The following is a 17,497-nucleotide window of genomic DNA, read 5'->3' on the forward strand; positions in this document are numbered from 1 at the left end:
GTACATTTAAGAGCAGGCACTGGGACAGGGACTGGCTTCCTTCCTGTGCTGCCTGACTCCTCGTTTTCAACTTCTCCCTCTATCCCTGCCCCCACCAGCCAAACTTTGGGTTTTTCTCCAAAACCAGGCTCTTGCCTCCTCCTGGCCTCTGGAGTTATTTCAAGAAGATAATAAAAGATATCATATAATTACATCCTTCAGCTGCTGGTAAAATACACAGAGTGGGGGTTGTCCTATTGCACTGGTCGAGATTAAGAAGCGTTTGGCCCTAAAATGACCCCAGAATTGTGCTTTTCTGCATCGGAAATGTGCCCGAGTTTTGGGGTGGTTAAACCAAAGGGCAGAAGAGATTCGTCACTTCCAGAAGCTGTGAGCAGCAGTCAAGGAAACACAGGAAACGATGGTCATGAGAGGGTTTCACTGCGCTTTGGGTTATTTAGTGTGGCCATGCAGTGCTGGGGCTGCCGGCGGCGGCTCTGCCGCCTTTGCGCAGCCGCGTGTTGCTTGGTGGGCTGGTGCCAACGCTACAGAAATAGCACGTAATGTAATTTTAAACGGCATCTGCTTTGCTGGATCACTTAACAGCCACCCCGGCTCCTGTTCGCCCTGGCCGTCGCTTGTTGAGTCTGTAAGAAAGACGGCAGCAGCAGCAGAGAGGGGGGGAACGGGGGTAATTTTGGCAGGTCGGACACAAGAAGATGCTTTTCTAGGCGGGGGGGAGGGACATATTCGCTGTGGCAAGTGGCAGCTCCAGCAGCAGCGCTCCGTGCCTGTGCTGCTGGGGCCGTTTTGGGGGATGCGGTCACAAAAAGCACCTGAAGGAGGTGATGCTGCTGCTGAGCCACGCGCGCACCCGCTGGGATCGGTGCAGATTTACGAATCCCCCGCGCTCCTCGGCACCCGCGCCGCACCCGGTCCCACACCGAAAAGGGGGCTCCGCGCCCCGCCGGGCTCCCGCGCGGCGGCAGCGGCCGGCGGGTGCCGGTTCCGCCCCCCCCCCCCCGCCCGTTTGCGGCGGAACCCCCCGGGAGCGCTCGCCGCCGCCCCGGTGGCAAAATGCGACTCTGGTGGGACTCGAACCCACAACCTTTGAATGACTCCCGTCACCACGCAGCTAGAAGTCCAATGCGCTATCCATTGCGCCACAGAGCCCTCGCTCTGCCCCGCCGTCCTCACCGCCTCTTCCCGCCGCGCCGCCCCGCCGCCGCTCGGGACCGCACCCGCCGCGGGGCCGGGCCGGGCCGGTGGCGCCGGGCGGGACTACAGCTCCCGGCGGGCCGCGCTGCCCCGCGCCCCGCCCCGCTCCGCTCCGTGCCGCAGCGGCGGGCGGGCCCCGCTCCCGGTTGCAGGTGGCCGGGCCGCAGCGGACGCCCCGGAGCCCGGTAAGAGCGCGGCAAGAGCGCGGCACCGGTTTCTTCCCCCCCCCCCCCCCCTCCCGCCCCTCCTCCGTGATCTCCCGTCGCCGCTGTGCTCCGCCGCCACGCCGCCTCCCCGCGGGCGGCGCCGCCGCGGCCCGCGGTTTCCTTCATGAGGCGCCGCGGCCCATTGGGCGGCACCGGGGTCCCTCAGCTCCACCGCCCCGGTCTCCTTATGAGGCGCTGGGGCCCTGCGGGCAGTGGCGGGGACCCTCAGCCCGCCCCCCGATCTCCTCATGAGGCGCCGCGGCCCTTCTTCTCAGCGGGCTTCGGGGCTCCCCGCGCGGATACCGGCTCTCCCCGGGTTTTTCCGGGGCCTGGCCCGGGGTTGGGAGAGGAGGGCCCCGGCTGCAGCCCTGGTGTGAAGCCCTGATGGGCCTCCTGGTCCTTCTGCCCCCTCAGATGGGGCTGGGCTGGGCTCCTTGCCCCCTCTGCGGGGGATGAGCCCACCGGCCCCAGGGAAGGATGAGGAGGGTGAAACAGGGGGACCCTGTCACCCTGCCCAGGGCCAAGTTGGGGGACAGGTGCCTTCCAAGCCGCTCATGCTGGAGAAACGACTCTGGGGATCTCCTGGCCCCTGGAACTTAACCATTAGCTCTGGGGCTTCTTGGAGCCTGGTCACCCGCCTGTTGTCCCCAGGCTGGTCCCTGTCCCCAGCTGTCTCTGTGCCCCTGGGTGATGGATCCCTGTGGTTTGTTTGCCTTTGTGCCCGCTGGCTGTGGAGCTACAGGCAGGTCTTAATTTTCTCTGTGCTGATGCAGCTAGACAAGACCTGAATCCTTAACGGCAGGGCTGGAGGTCTCTGGCAGTAATGCACCGGTTATCTCTCTGTAATCTCTTACCGGTTATCTCTCAGTAACGCACCGGTTATCTTCTGGCAGGAGGCACTGGGCATGCTGGTGTGAGGCAGAGAGAGATGTGAGCAGAGGATAACAGGGGCCGGTCTGGGCCTGTCTTGCATTCAAGTGGGAGATTAAGCACCTTGCTGCCCACACAGAGTGTGGCTTCACCACCAGCAGCTCTCCATGTCTCCTTAGTTTGATGTGAGCATGTAACAAAGGGCCCTGGCCAAGGCATAGTAGTTTGATGGTGATCTAAGAGTTGCCCTGTTTAAGAGGCTCCTAGGCAGAAGTGCAGTGGCTCCTGCCCTGCTAAAAGGCTGAGGGACTGTGTTTTGGTACCTCAGGCCTGGCAGGTGTTTAGTGAAGAGAGCTGAGAGGCCACTGGCATGAGGGGGGATGTCTGGGCAGGGGCTGCAGGCAAGAGGATGTCCCCAGACCCCCATTCACAAGTGGCATTTGTGCTCCGGTGCATCCCTACCTGCTGCCAGTGGCACGGCTCGGAGTTGAGGTAGCCTGTGTGACGTGCCAGGGCATGGTGACCATGTGACACTGCCTTGGGTCTCACCTTGCATCTCGTACCAAATCCACAGAGGCTCCCCAGACCTGGGGGAACTGCATGCAGCAGAGGGAAAGCCACAAGCATAGCTCCCATCCTCAGTGGCTGTGGCAGAGCCCACTCAGGGCTGCTAGCTTTGGAGCAGTGAATCCACCTTCAAGAGGGAAAGGGAAATGACATGAGTGTTTCCTTCCTCTTTGGCCTGTGTCCATGCCAGGAAGGACCAGTTTTATTTAGGAGCCCTCAAGCTGTGAGGGTCGTCTCACTGTCACTTTCCTCTGCCCGATGCTGTCTCCTGAAAAGAGCCTTTGCTAGATCGTGGTATCCTACAAGTCTCAGAGCCACATCTGGGGTGTGTTTGGGATGGGGACAGAGGTGCTGTTTTTCGGGACAAGTACCAGAGACTAAGTTACTGTCCACAGGGCATGGGGTGGGGGTCTGGGCACTCCTGGCAGCAGCAACAGCCCTTGTTGTGCCCACTCCAGCCTGGCCAGGGCATGCCCTGTGCCTGGCCTCGTCCCTGACCCGCTCTGGCAGTGTCTCCAGCAGAGCCAGGCCAGGAAGCTGCCTGCCGACGCAAGGGTTTGCAAACACGAGCAGAGTTCAAAGGACTGAGTTTCCTGTCCCTGTTCCTGTCTGGGCTGTGTCGGGGAGCGTGTGAAGCTGCGCTCTTCCACCAGCCATGCTGGCTGTCCTGAGCCAGCCCTGACTGGCAGCGCCCTGGTGCTGCCAAACATCTGTACAAGGCCGCTCCCATGTTCATGAAGTGATTTTATGCTGCATCTCACATTGCTGGGATGTGGCCATGCCCCTGGCTGCTGTGCAGGACGTGGCTCCCCAGGGGGGAATGGCCGGGCGCTCGGCTGGCACTAAGGAGTGCCATGCTGGCAGCTTAATCAGAGGCTATCTCCCAGGTCCGGTAAAGTTACATCTATGGGAGCTCTGGGCTGCTGAGTTACATCCTCACTGCCAGGAGGAGTGATGACTCAGGGACCTCATCCAGGAAACTGGGGGCTGCTAACACATCCCTCATCACCAAGTCCAGTGTGCACAGGTTGATGCCCATGGTTTCTCTCTCTCCGCAGGCCACGATGCTGCGTCTGGCTGCTTTTGCAGCACTGCTGCTGTTCTTCAGGGTCAGTCTGGAGCTATCCTGGGCCCAGGCCATCCCTGCTCTCTTCATCTTCTATCTGGGATCCGGCGGATGGGACTTCTTCCTCATATTCATCAAGACAATACGAAGGGACGTCACGTAGGTGTCCTGGCTATGATGACCCAACCACCCACCCTTCCCCTGGCCCACTGCTCTGCCCTGGTGTATGTGTGAGCGCAGCCCCCAGCTCCTTGCACAGCCCTGGGTTTCTGCTGGCACCCAGCCCGGCTGGAAGGAGATCTCCCTCTGCCGCGCCCAGGCGGCTCCAAACTCTTGGGCAAAGTTTTCACAGGAAAGATAGATTTCAGCTGAGCTCTGAAGTCTAGTGACTGTCCTTGTACTTCACCCTGTCCCTAAAGCTGCTGTCGTGGCACCAGGTGCCTGTGCAGGGTCAGTTCTGAGTTGATACCAGGCTGTGCCAGCTCCTGGCAAGGATTTGTGGGGAGGGAGTGGTGGTACCTCTTGGAGAGCACCTGAGGCTCAAAGATGCCACTTTGACCAGGGACATCCCTGTTTGCAGCCTTCCAAAACACATCTCTCCCTGGCCTCTGTCAGTTCCTGACTATAAGCATCTTTGCAGATGAGCTCTGCCTGTGTCCATGTTGCTCAGGGGAGCACCCAGAGCTGCTGCTGACCTAGAGTAGGGCCTGGAGTAGTGCTGGGCTATTGCAGCTCCTAGGAAGATCCTCATGCTGTGCTGGCTTTGGTGGAGGAAGTGGTTTTGCAGGGGTCACTGAGCAGCTGCCCTCTTGCTCCCCTTCCTTTGGCAGCACGGGGCTGGTCCTGTTGCGGGTGAAATGGCAGGTATGGAGGCACGTGAAGGAGAAGAACACAATTGCCAAGATCTTCCAGAAGACTGCGAGCAAGTATCCAGAGAAGACAGCACTGATCTTCCAAGGCACGGGAGAGAGCTGGACCTTCCGGCAGCTGGATGAATACTCCAGCCGTGTGGGCAACTTCTTCTACAGCCAAGGCTTCCGCTCTGGTGATGTGGTGGCTCTTTTCATGGAGTCCCGCAATCAGTACGTGGGGCTGTGGCTCGGCTTGGCCAAGATTGGGGTGGAGACTGCCCTTGTGAATTCCCACCTGCGCATGGAGGCCTTGCTGCACTGCATCACCATCTCCAACTCCAAGGCTGTGGTTTTTGGGGTGGAGATGATGGAAGGTGAGGGGCAGGCAGATGTGCCAGGGGTGCTCTGAACTCGGGGAGGTGTATCAGTGGATTTACTGCTCCTTTCATGCCCACCACAGAGCAGGGATCTGGAAGAAAGTGGACAGTTGGAATTTGATCTGTATTTTTTTTTTTTCTTTTTGGTCCCTTCGACCACTGGGCAGGATCTGGAGTTGGGCAAGGTCTGGCATTCAGTGCTGTCTGGCTCCCAGGCAGGCCAGCCTGGCTGTGAGGATCCTTCACTGTGCCTCTTGGGTCTGTCCCTGCATGGAGCCCTGGGCTGGGCAGAGCCTGCCCTGCTACACGGGATGAGCCTCCCCTTGCTCTCCATAGTTGTTAGCCACATCCCTGCAGCACCTCAGCTCCATCTCCTCCTGTGTTTCAGCCCACACTTATGAGGTTGATGGTGTCAACAGACCTCTTGGCACCAAAGAGGTTTTGGCTGGGGAGAGATGGAGAACAGGATCTTCTAGTCCCTGGAGAGGCCTGGGCTGTGGCCCTATCATCTGTTAATCATGGAAAAAACACCCACCTGGGATGGTTGTCAGCCCTTGGGGGACTCTGCTGAGCACAGCAAGGGTACTGCTACCCGGGGCAGTGTCTCCCTGAGACTGTCTGGGAGAGCAGGGGGTCCCTCTGCTGTAAACACCCTGCGGTCTTTCTCCATCTCCGCTCTTTACTTTCTCAGCAATGCAGGAAGTGCAGCACTCCCTTGAGAAATCTATCCATCTCTTCTGGTCTGGGGAAGGAAGACCTGAGTCCATGCTTCCTGGTGCGAAACACCTGGACCCCCTCCTGCAGATGGCCCAGCGGCACCAGCCAACGCCCCCTGACAAGGGCTTTCTTGGTACGTGGTCAGCTCTTGGAGACCAAACTTGCAGTGGTTTTTCTGTGGATCACCAGGTTACAACACTGGCAAGAACATCTGCTTGGGATGCTGATGGCAGTGATCCTCAGCAGGGGATAGGGTGTTTGGGATGGGTCTTACTCTGGTGTCTGAAGCTTGGCCCTGTGTGAAGCTCTCCTGTCATGGTCTCCATGTGTCCAACAAACCTGATCTGCCTGGGGTGAACCCAGCATGTTCTTCGTGCTGTCACATAAAGTTTGGGCTCAACTGGCACGAGCAGAGTGTATAAATATGACTTGGTCCCTTCTCCCTGTTCAGCCAGCTCCTAGATTGGCTATGTGACCTTGTCTCCTCATTGCTCTCCAGATAAACTCTTCTACATCTACACCTCTGGCACGACGGGGCTGCCCAAGGCTGCCATTGTGGTGAACTGCCGGTAAGGCCGTGGGCAAGGGCTCAGGGGAGGACGGGGCTGAGCTCTGCCCTGTCCTAGCACAGCACCTCTGACTCTGCTGCTGACATGCCTCTTCACCCTCCCGCCCCAGGTACTTCCGCATGTCCAGTTTGGTTTTTTATGGTTTTCGCATGAGGCCCGACGATGTGGTGTACGACTGCCTCCCGCTCTACCACGCCGCAGGTAACATGTGCCGTACAGAGCCCTGCATGCCAGCGCTTTCTCTTCCCCTCAGCCAAGCCCAGGACTCGGGCTGGAGGCTGGTGTAACAGCCATCTCCATGTTGAGGAGGAGCTGACTGCAGCTGGCAGTGTCTCACAGAGGCTTTCTGCTTTTTCCCTGGGAGCCAAGAATTGGTCTGGCTGACCTTTGGAGTGGGGCATTATCCCAGCTCCTAGCATGGCTTTGGAATAGCTGCTCCTTACTGCTGCTCCCCATGGAAAGTCAGGGGGGAGGGGAAGCAGTGCCTGTCTGCCTGAGACATGCCTGGATGTCTAGGTGGAAAATGCTGCCCCAGATCTCACTGCCACGCATCTCCTCCCTGGTGCCTCTGGTCCTGGGGGTTTTGGCTAGGTGAACCCCCATCTGCTGTGAGCCAGCGTGTGGTGTCCCCCTTGCCCTGCCAGGCCTCTCCCTGAGCAGGCTGGGCTGGAGGTGTCTGGGGACTGAGGGCTCCCCTGGCTGCCTCTCCGCAGGGAACATCGTGGGGGTCGGGCAGTGCCTGCTGCAGGGCATGACGATTGTCATCCGCAAGAAGTTCTCGGCCTCGCACTTTTGGGAGGACTGCGTGAAATACAACTGCACGGTGAGGCCGTGAGGCAAGGGGCCAGCTGGGAGTGGGGAGCAGAGCCTGGGGATCTGTGCTGCGCTGGGGAGAGCCCCGCTGCTGGAAGAGGGGGAGGCCTGAACCAGTTCTGCCCGTCCATCCCAAACTGCCTTCCAAGGTGGTAGGGTGATGTCCTTCCCAACTGGGTGGTAATTCCACATGTGCAAACACTTCCCGTGCTCTAGCATGAGCCAGGAGATCTCAGATAGGTTTTACAGAATGAAGGAGTGGGTTAACCACGGAGGGACAGACACTGGATGAGCTAGCAGGACTCCTGGGTTTTACCGCGGCCTCTTTAGGGGACTTTGTGTGTGTTGTAACATTCCTACCTGCCCCGAAGAAACCCCAAACACCCCGGGGTCTGGCAGAGGGGTCCTAGTGAGATTTTCCTCTCTGACCCTCCCAGATTGTGCAGTATATCGGGGAGATCTGCCGGTACCTGCTGAACCAGCCATACCAGGAGGTGGAGCGGCAGCACCGGGTGCGCATGGCGCTGGGCAATGGGCTGCGTGCCTCCATCTGGCAGGAGTTCATGGCTCGCTTCAGCATCGCCCAGGTGGCCGAATTCTATGGGGCCACCGAGTGCAACTGCAGCTTGGGAAACTTTGATAACAATGTAAGGCTCCACCACCCTCCCCCATGTCCCAGAGGGTGCCTGCTGGCCTGGGCAGGGTTGGAAACCCAGATGGGTTGTTTGCTCCTGGTTTCTTGCTCCAAGAGGCTTGGTGTGGGTTGTCATCCACCCTGAGGGGTTTTGGCTGTTGTGCGGTGCCAGCTCTGTGGCATCCTGGATGTGCGTGGGACAGCAGGCTTGGAGTGGGAGAGATGTTCCTGCTACCCACAGTGCTGAGCTCTTTCTCTTCTAGGTTGGGTCATGTGGCTTCAACAGCAGGATCCTACCAGGTGTGTACCCTATTGGCTTGGTGAGGGTGGATGAAGACACCATGGAGCTGATCCGGGGGCCAGATGGTGTCTGTATTAGCTGCAAACCAGGTGAGGGCAACCACAGGGGTAAGTCTCTTCAGCCCTGTGTGAATCTTTCCCGATACTTCAAGATCATTTACCTAGGTTTGAGTCTCTGCTCAGTTAAACCCCACCAACCCCATTAGACACCCTTTTTGCTTGGATGCAGGTGGTTGCTTCCCACCTTCATCTGCCCTTTTCTCTCTGCAGGGGAGCCAGGGCAGCTGGTGGGCCGCATTGTCAAGAGCAACCCCATGCAGCACTTCGATGGTTACCTGAATCAGTCAGCCACCAACAAGAAAATCGCCAGGGATGTGTTTACAAAAGGGGACACTGCCTATCTCACAGGTGAAACAAGCAGGGCTCTTCTGTCTGCTGAGAGCGGCAGAGAAGGGTACCTGGGTGGGCATGGGGGCTGTCCCAGGCTAGTGGCACTGCCCTGAGATGCTCCAAGGTTGCTCCTAGCACCTCTGACACCTAATTTTTTGCCTATTCCTCACTTTCCCGTAGGGGATGTCCTGGTGATGGACAAATATGGCTACATGTACTTCCGGGATCGCACTGGGGACACATTCCGTTGGAAGGGGGAGAACGTCTCCACCACAGAGGTGGAGGGGACGCTGAGCCGCATCCTCAACCTGACAGACGTGGTGGTTTATGGGGTGGAGATCCCAGGTAGCTAAGGGGGAAGAGGACAATCAGAGGATACAGGCAGACCTCTGGCATTTGAATGTGAGCGTGTCCTGCATGTCCAGATCACTGTGTCCTTTTGCAAGAGGCTGGGCTGAGGCTCCCCATGGGCGAGCTGGGAAAAGGCCACTGGAGATGTGCCTGCTGGGAACCAGAGGGTTCCCTCCCTCTCTAGCTTTGGTCTGATTCTGGCTGGTTTGGAAGGACCCTGTGTCCTTTCTGGACAAGCTGCAAGTATGCTTCCTCGGGGAGGAGGTGACCATGACCGCAGGGTGTCGCTGGTAGCCTTAGCTGCAGGGTGGTGACACAGCCAGTGACACAGCTGGACGTGCCAGCCCTTTGATGCAAAGCAGGGTCTGTGCCAGAGGCCTTGCTGGTGCAGGGCAGAGGGAGATGATGCTACAGGGACAGTGTGTCTGAGTGCTCTCCCTTCTTCTCTGCCTCTTAGGGATTGAAGGGAAGGCAGGAATGGCAGCCATTGCCAACCCGGAGAACTCCTGTGACCTAGAAGGCTTTGCCAGTGAGCTGAAAAAGGCCCTGCCGCTGTACGCGCGGCCCGTCTTCCTGCGGTTCCTGCCCGAGGTCTCCAAGACAAGTGAGCCACAGCATGCACACTCACACTGAACATGGAGCTGGGGGGAGCCAGGAGGGGGGAAACCTGGTTACAGACACCAATCTGTGATAGGGTCAGGATGGAGCCCCTCTGCCCCACAGAGCCCCTAGGCAGCTCCTCTGGTGGTTTGGAGGTGTAGGGGTACAAGGCTGGGTGTGGGGCAGCACAAATGCGGTGGGGATGGGAGTGTGTGCAGCTGATGACCCCTCATTCCTTCTTCTCTCTGCACTCCAGGCACTTACAAGTTCCAGAAGATGGAGCTGCGGAAACAGGGCTTCGACCCCACACTGGTGAAGGACAAGTTGTATTTCCTGGACTCCAGGCAAGGCTGCTACCTGCCGCTGGACCAGGCAGCGTTCAGCAGGATCCAGTCGGGACAGCAGAAGCTGTAACCGGTGGGGCTGAAGCAAGGCACCTCCCCAAATCCTGCTGGGGAGAGCGGGGCAAGGCAGGCACTGGGGAAGAAAAGGTTCAAGGACGATACAAAGGCACGCTAGAGATTTTATTTGACAAGTTTTACAGATAATGGTTTGGGGGGAATGCAGGGGGAACCGAGGGGAGGGGGATGGTTACATACCAAAGCATAGACTCATTATGGCTTTATTTTCTACTTGGTACAGCGGTGATGGTCCTGTGCCATGGGAGGGGCAGGGCCCTGGCCAGTTGAGGAGGGGTGGGGTGCCCCCACCATTCCACTTTTCTTTTTCTGTCTTTCCCTCCCTTTTCCTGTCTGCAGAAACCCTTCCTTGTGAAGGCTGCGAAGGGACCAGTGCTGGGCTCTTTCCCTACTCCTCCACCAAGCAGCCAGCTCCTCCTTGGCACAGGGCCCCCGCTAGCAGAGGGAAGCTGGGTGCCAGGCACAACCCCTGTGTGGCCCTGCTGGTGTGTTTCTGCTGTGAATCAGGAGCAGGGTAGTGCTGGGCTCGGGAGATGGACAGGGATGTGTTTCTGCCATGCCTTGCTCTCTCCTGGGAATGACATTTCTATTTTTCACAATCACACGCACATTATACGATATTATATATATATATTATACATGCTGACTTTTTTTTTTTTTTTTCCCAAATCTTAATTTATTGTCTGTACTTTTGAATATGTCCCGGGCTTGTGCAGTAGGTGGAGGGATAGCCCAGACCTGTTCTCTCTTGGAGACCTCTTTTCTCTCGCAGGGAGATGGGACACTCATCTGGGACTGATTCTCCTCTTCCAGCTTGGGTGCAGCTGTGTATGTCCTTGTGGCCTTGCTCCATGGTGAAGGACATGAGCGAACCCCACTATCTTGTGGACACTTCTCTGGGTCTCTTCTTTCACCTTTCGTGGATGCAGCCTTGTTTCGCACACCTTCTTCCTTGCAGAAAGCAGGTGGGAGTTTGGGAACGAAGGGTCTGGTTTGCCTTTGCTTAGATATACTCAGCACCACAGAGCAGCTCTTGGGGCTTTCCTGCTGTGATGTCTGTGCCCTGAACGTGGGAGGCAACTTGCCTAGGAGAGAGAGTCCTCCAGAGAGTGGTCTCTGTGAGAGCCTGACTTCACATGCTCTGCATCCCTTCCTGCAAGAGCCCTCCCTGTCTCCACATCAGGAGATGGGCCCTGAATGGAAATGTCCATGTTAAACACCTGACTTGCACTATGTGAATTCCCCATGTTGTGTGTGACGTGAAACAGCCTTAGCAGTGATGTCCAATTCCAGTCCTCGGAGACCACGCAGAAACATCTGTTCCAGAGAAATCTCTGGGTTGAGGTTTATTCTTCTTTATTTTTTAATTATTTTTTAATTATTTTTTTAATTATTTTTTAATTATTATTTGTTTCTATGCTTTTATCAGGGTTACTCCTTAAAATGGCATATGTCTGTTGTGAGGGCAGGGTGTGTCTGCTCTTCTAGCTGTGCTTCCACACCAACATACCTGCCTGCCCCAGTTTGTCCTGTCCTCACAATTAAATGCAAGTATGGGCTACGCTGCAGTTTCCTACCTCTTCCTTGCGCAGTCCTGCTTTGTGTGGGGAGGTGGGGGACTGTGCTGGTTTGGGAACTGGGAACTGCCACTCCAGAGCACAATCTCCCTGTGCAGACTTTAGCTCATCTAGGAGCAGAGGAAAGCAAGCCCCTTGCTGCTGGGTTTGATGATTGTGTGAAAACAACTTATAGATGAGACCCTCCCCACACCCCTCTACTGAATCCCTGATCCCTCTTTCTCCTGGTCCTGTTCTCAGTGTTGCCATCCCAGTTTGTCCTGGCCCAGTTCTCCCTGCTTACGCTGGCACGTCTGGCTCCTCTGCCCCTTTCCTGTTCCCTCTTCCCTCTTTCTGCTGCTTCTCTCCATGTTTGGCCATGCTGAACCTCCCAGCTCATTTCTGCCCTTGTAGACAGGTTTTTTGGTACACATTGCCCTTCTCTCACTGCCAGAACCATCTTTTAGATGCTTTGCATCCAACCCTGGGAATAGGAGAAACCAGCTCCTTTATGGTACATGGGTACCAGGGATAAATGTCTTGCATGAGCCTGAGTGATGTGTGTTGCCTGGCGAGACACACCATGGGAGAAGTGCTGAAGATTTGCATCCATTATATACCAGATGCGCCTTCAGGCATGCTCAAATTGATCAGCTTCTCCAGCATCTCAAACTAAAATTAAAGCTTTTAGCTTATTCAGTCCTCTGGACACAGTGAATCTGGGCAAAGCCCGGTTCGGAGCTGCATCTGGCCTCCCCTGCAGCCAGCTCCAGGGGGGGCCAGCGGGGATGGGAGGAGTGTGGGGTGGCTGAGCTGCGTGGTCGGACACTGCTCCTCAAAAGGCACAGCTCCTGGGACGGCCTCTGTCCCAAAGCAGCCCCCCAGCTCAGTGGAAAACAGGCCTCATCCCCATAAGCCTGCAGCGCCCGTGGGCTTCAGCCTTCAAACAAGGTGGCTTTGCCTGCGAGGGGTCATATTTAGTGGTCTGGGGGTGTCCCCAGGCCTCGGGGTGCTGGTGCAGGGTGTGCAGCGATGGCTGCCGCCTCTGCAGATGCTCTGGTCCCACTTTTGGACGCTGTTCCTCTCGCAGCTGCCAGTGGAGGGCGGACTGGGCTTGGCAAACGTCTCACCTTGGGGAGGGGGACCTCTTTAGGGGCTCCCCTGCGGTCTCACAGCCCCCCACCCCGAGGGGTTCAGAGCCCTAGGAAGCAGTGGGGCTGCCCAGGGCACTGGAAGCAGTGGGGTTACCCACACAGGGGAGAGGTCAGACCCTGTCTGAGGTGAAGGGGAAGTTTTGGGTACAGAAGATCATGCTGGGTGTGAGGCCAGCAGCAATCCCAGGCTCTGGCGTTCCTGTCTGCGCTGGCTCCTGACCAAAGCCTGTGCCTGGGTGAGACTTCGGCAGCACATGGGTAAAAGCTTGGCTGCCCCAAAGTCAGCCTCAAGGGTCGTTTTCTGGAAATGGATGGTTTGAAGTGATACAGGAGGATACGGGAGCGCTGCTCTCCCCTCCTGGGAGAGATGGTGTGCTGCCCTGCACACAAAGCCACTCTGAAGGAAGAGGGGCTGCGGGGCAAGGCTCAGCACTGCATTTCTGTCTGTCTGAGAGCAGGTTAGGTTAAAAATGCCAAGCAAATTCTGCATTCCAGGCACTGCCCGTTAAACACAGATGCAAATAGCTTTGGAAGATTATGGATGTATGGCTGTTATTTATTTGCAAGGAAGCCCATCCAAGTGGAGACCGGCTTGTACTGTTGGGTTTTGGAGATGGATGGGGATTACAGGCACAGCTGAGACTCGTGCAAGGAGCAGGATTTAGCCCTTGCTGGTGCCAACACAACTGAGGGGCTGAGACCTGGCCGGAACATAGCAGGGAGCTTACCCTGATCACTGCACTCCCAGCCGCCTGCAAGGGGGAGGAAGGTCGTAGTTGCAGGGTGCAGACGAGAGGAGCAGGATGGGCCCCCCCCCCAAGGTGAGAGCTCCTGTTCTGGGGAGACGGGGAGTGCTGAATAACTAGGAAACAGCTCAGCAAACTGCACGGGCGGGCTCTGATACACAGGCCTTCGATAGCGGAGACCTGCAGAGCTCAGCGGAGCACGGTGCTGTGCCGAGGGGCTGGGCCGTGCACGTACCGTGCACACACACCTCTGTGCCAGATTTCCCAGGGAGAGGGGAGCCCCATGAAGGTGTGTTTGTAGCCGTGAGTTATGCTGTAAGGAACCATCCTGCCTGGCGATGCTGATGGCACTGCGGCGTTGGGGAGGGTTAAAAGTAGCAGCTCTGGTCCCCGCTGGAGATCTGGTGGCTGGGGACGATTCACCGTTTGCGCTGTGTTTGTCCTTACCGAGGAGGGTTGTGTCGCACTTGGCAATGCTTCAAGACTCCTTGCAAAACCCAGCTACACCAATTAGAGTTTTTCTGCTGGCTGTCAGCTTTAGGTTGAAATCCTGGGGCCTTTTTTAAAGTCCCAGCTCCTCTGGAAAAATTAAGCTTAGGTGCAAGCATCCCTGAAGCTCTGAGCTCAGGAATACAAATGCAAGTGCAGTACTGAGCCCAGGATCAATGCTGGGTCAAAACGCTTCTAGCAAGAGGTGTTTGGAAAGAAGCAGCCAGTGCTTAATCATAGTCTGACTTTGTTAAATTTCTTTTTATTTGTGTAATTTTAAGGAAGAAGCTAATTGAATCTTCTTCTATGATTAGAGACACCTTGTGAGACTTATCTGTCTCCTTTGATCAATATGCTAGTCTAACTCTACAGCTGCATATAGATAAAAGTACTATATATAAAATACAAGGTATTATTCTTTTTTAATTAAAATACTTAAAAAGCTGTTTGCATGAGGTTAAGAAAACATTAAAATCCTTTCCTAGATTATTATTAACCTATTAATTTAAGCAAAGCCAAAGACCTTTACAAACCAAATGTACTTTTCACCATGGAGATGACTGCTTCTCCCAGACCCTGCATCCTGGACAGTGACCATAATATCAAGAAAAATAATGCTGTGACTTTCTTTCTGATCAGCATCTCTTTCCAGCTTGAGGTCCAGCTCAGCCAGGCCATGCTTGGTGAGCAAAACCGGAATGTATTTTAGCCTAAATGCAAGCAGGGCCTTTGCAAACTGCTCAGGACCTTTCTGGGTGAAATTAATTTCTGCTGCTGAGAAAGTCTGTGACAATCTTTAACGCTGAATCTCTCCAGCCTCCTCCTGCCACTCTTGGCATGCTGGAGTCTTCCCAAACAATGACAGCCGCCTGCTCCTCCGCACGCTGGCAAGCTAGCTTTGCCTTTAATTGGGAGAGGGAAATATTCTGGACTAAAGAAGGGCCAATCCTTTGGTGCACTCTTTAGAAATGGAAATATGTGATTCCCCTGAGTGGTTCCAGTGTAACCAGGAGCGGGGCCAAGGATGGCTTCTCCCCCTCCAGTTTGAAGGAGCTGTGTTGCAGGGGATTCCATCAAAATGATGGTCTGTGGAAAGCGCCTGCATTTTGTCATCCTGCGTGCAGAGGGAAGGGCCAGCAGCTTTCCTCCTTAAAGCAGAAAGGCCTCACTAGTGAAGCAAATCTCTTTAGGGCTGTTTGTTGCTTAGCTCCTGAATGGCACGGGATGGCCGGGCTGTGCAGCAGGGTGAGGCTCAGGGAGCAGGGGGACGTGTCTTGCTCTGCTCTTTTCAACCCTGGCCTGTTTCAGTAGCAAATCCCACCTTCCAAAAATAAACCGGGGGTTGACCCTCTTTTCTCGTGGTTAATTAAAAATCCCTCCCACAGGCACAAATGATGCCAAGCAAGGCTCTGAGAGAGCTTTGGGCGGTTGGGGTCATGCAGTACAGGCCGGCAACCCCAGGAATTGCAGGCGAGGGCGACTCTCTCTGAGGTTGGGACATACCCCTGTTCAGGAGGGTGGTCATTGCCCAGATCCCTCACCACACGATCCCAGACTTATGCAGTGGGATGCATGACCCCTGCTACGCCACATCCTTCTCCTTGGTATGGCTCTGCCTTCCCCTAGCCCCATCCTCAAAGGTGCTGAGCAGCCCTCCCCAGGTTTGCCAGCCCGAGCAGAAGTCGGGGTCTGATCCTGCCCAGGGGGTGACACCTCCCACAACCCTCATGGGCCCCTGAGCATCCCCAGCGCTGTGCCAACCGGGCTGAGGAAGCCAGGGCAGCGAGAGCCTCCTTCCTCGCCTCTGGCCATCCAAGTGGCCTCCAGCTCGGCCGCAGGAAGAGGCTAACAGCGACGGGTGAGCCACCTCCTCAGCTTTGAGTATCACTTTCAGCTTTTCTGAAGGTTAAACGCCTGTTTAGAGCTCCCTATTGAAGGTAGAGCCGGGGGTGCGGCATTGTTCGGACGCCCTCCTGCTTTGTCTGGCCGCTTTCAGGGATGCCCTGAATGGGAAGCAGCCCCCCCAGCCCAGCACCCCGGCAGAAGGGCTCCTGGGGGAGAGGCGCTTCCTCCCGCCCTAATGACATTCAGGCCTCCATCGGTTCAGCTCCCGCTTTCTTTCTGCTGCAGTTTAACCCGGGCACAGAGGCCGGGCTCCATCTTACTGATCTCTGCTTGACACCCAATTACCACATGAATGGGAGAGAAAGGCTGCAAAAGGCTTTAACTCCCACTGACCCTCCTTCCCCTCTGCCTGCTTCCCCCTCTCCCCGTCCTACCCCCTCGCCTTTCTCCGGCGGAGGGAGTTCAAAACTGAGACGGGGAAATCGAACAAAGCCCCAAGTAAGGAAACCCATTGTCACCGCCTCCGCGATGGCTCCCCTTTTGCCAGCTATTGTTCCCCTTGAAGTTTGACTTGCTGTGTGGAAGGATGCAAGCAGCTGTTTGCGCATTCCCCTGATGTTTTATTGAAAAATAATTGAATCGTCAGTTTGGGGCTCTCTGATAAAATGTTTCCTCGTAGCGCTGGGCCCTGCCATACTTATAAACTATGTTTCCCTGTAAAACATGATGGCGACCTAAACCGTTTCCTCCAGAATAAACCCTCAGCGGAGGGATGGAGGCATGCCCTTTCTGCACTCAAGGGGAGAGAAGAAGCATGCAAACTGCAGGGGGAAAAAAAGCAAGCAAGCCAGGACTGAGACAAAAGAAATTAAACCCTCTTTATTGCCAGGCTCAATTTCCAACCTGTTCTTTTGTGTGGCGCAGTTGACTTTGCAGGAGGGGAAAGGCGGGTGCAGCTGGAGCACCCTGGTCGGCTGCCTCTTGCCCCACATCACCGGGGTGAGCACCAGGGCTGCCTGGGGACTCCTGGTCCTGCCCAGCACCATTCCACGCTTGGGACCAAGTGAGGGATCTGCCATGGAAAATTAGGTATAAAAAGAGAAGTTTAGCTTAAGTAAAGTACAGTGACACATCCCTGGGTTTGAATGAGAAGATGGCACGAACTGAACCTGGGGTACAGGTTCAAGGCAGGAGCCTTATCTTTATCTAGTTTTGCTTTATGTACCTGTTTATCAAATACCATCAGTGTTTACAGCTCTTTAGAAATAACGATGTCAGCATTACACTTTCTCAAGGAGATTACGTGCTTGCTTTCCCCATCCCCAAGCATATGCCAGAGAATTTGTAATGCTCTGATTTCAGCACCCGGCACGGAGATGGGACTCATTCCTCTCTCAAGCACACTATGTCCATAAAAACATCCCCATATCTCATGTGTTCACTGACTGTATTTCCAGGGCAATTGTTAACAGTAACCAGCTCTGAATGCTTGAATGAGCCAAATTGGTATTTATGATTACTGTTCTCTTTCTTTTTAATTTCTTTGTGCTTTTCCAGGGAAGTACTAACACTAAATCTGTAATATTTTGTTGTATTTTTATAACTTGGGAATCAGGATTCTTTTAGGAGCCAGTTCTCCCATTATTTGGCCTCATAAATGATTTCTGGAAGCAAGAAGAATAGCTCATATAAAACCGTAACTGCAAACACTGATCTGGAGTCCAGATTATCGTATCCTCTGTATACAGAGTGCTTCAGTCATTTATGAAGTGTATAGAAG

At 55.5% G+C, this 17,497-nt stretch overlaps 1 protein-coding gene and 1 non-coding gene across 2 annotated transcripts; one reads left to right on the top strand and one right to left on the bottom strand.

Annotated features, from left to right (window-relative positions):
- Window positions 1-1,059: 1,059 nt before the first annotated feature.
- Window positions 1,060-1,152, bottom strand: TRNAR-UCU. Its single transcript has 2 exons — window positions 1,116-1,152; window positions 1,060-1,095 (listed from the first exon to the last, which is right to left on the bottom strand). It is a non-coding gene; the product is annotated as a tRNA-Arg (tRNA).
- A 158-nt stretch (window positions 1,153-1,310) lies between these two features.
- On the top strand, window positions 1,311-11,488 carry SLC27A4 (solute carrier family 27 member 4). The gene is made up of 13 exons (XM_033012048.2): window positions 1,311-1,382; window positions 3,899-4,065; window positions 4,737-5,131; window positions 5,826-5,984; window positions 6,351-6,420; window positions 6,530-6,621; window positions 7,134-7,243; window positions 7,671-7,880; window positions 8,131-8,257; window positions 8,438-8,575; window positions 8,738-8,902; window positions 9,366-9,512; window positions 9,765-11,488. Exons 2-13 carry the CDS (start codon window positions 3,905-3,907, stop codon window positions 9,920-9,922), a joined length of 1,932 nt encoding a protein of 643 aa, XP_032867939.1. The 5' UTR covers window positions 1,311-1,382; window positions 3,899-3,904; the 3' UTR covers window positions 9,923-11,488.
- The last annotated feature ends 6,009 nt before the right edge of the window (window positions 11,489-17,497 follow it).

Source organism: Tyto alba, unplaced genomic scaffold, assembly GCF_018691265.1.
Source record: "Tyto alba isolate M040663 unplaced genomic scaffold, T.alba_DEE_v4.0 Super-Scaffold_11, whole genome shotgun sequence".
NCBI classification, from domain to species: Eukaryota; Metazoa; Chordata; class Aves; order Strigiformes; family Tytonidae; genus Tyto; species Tyto alba.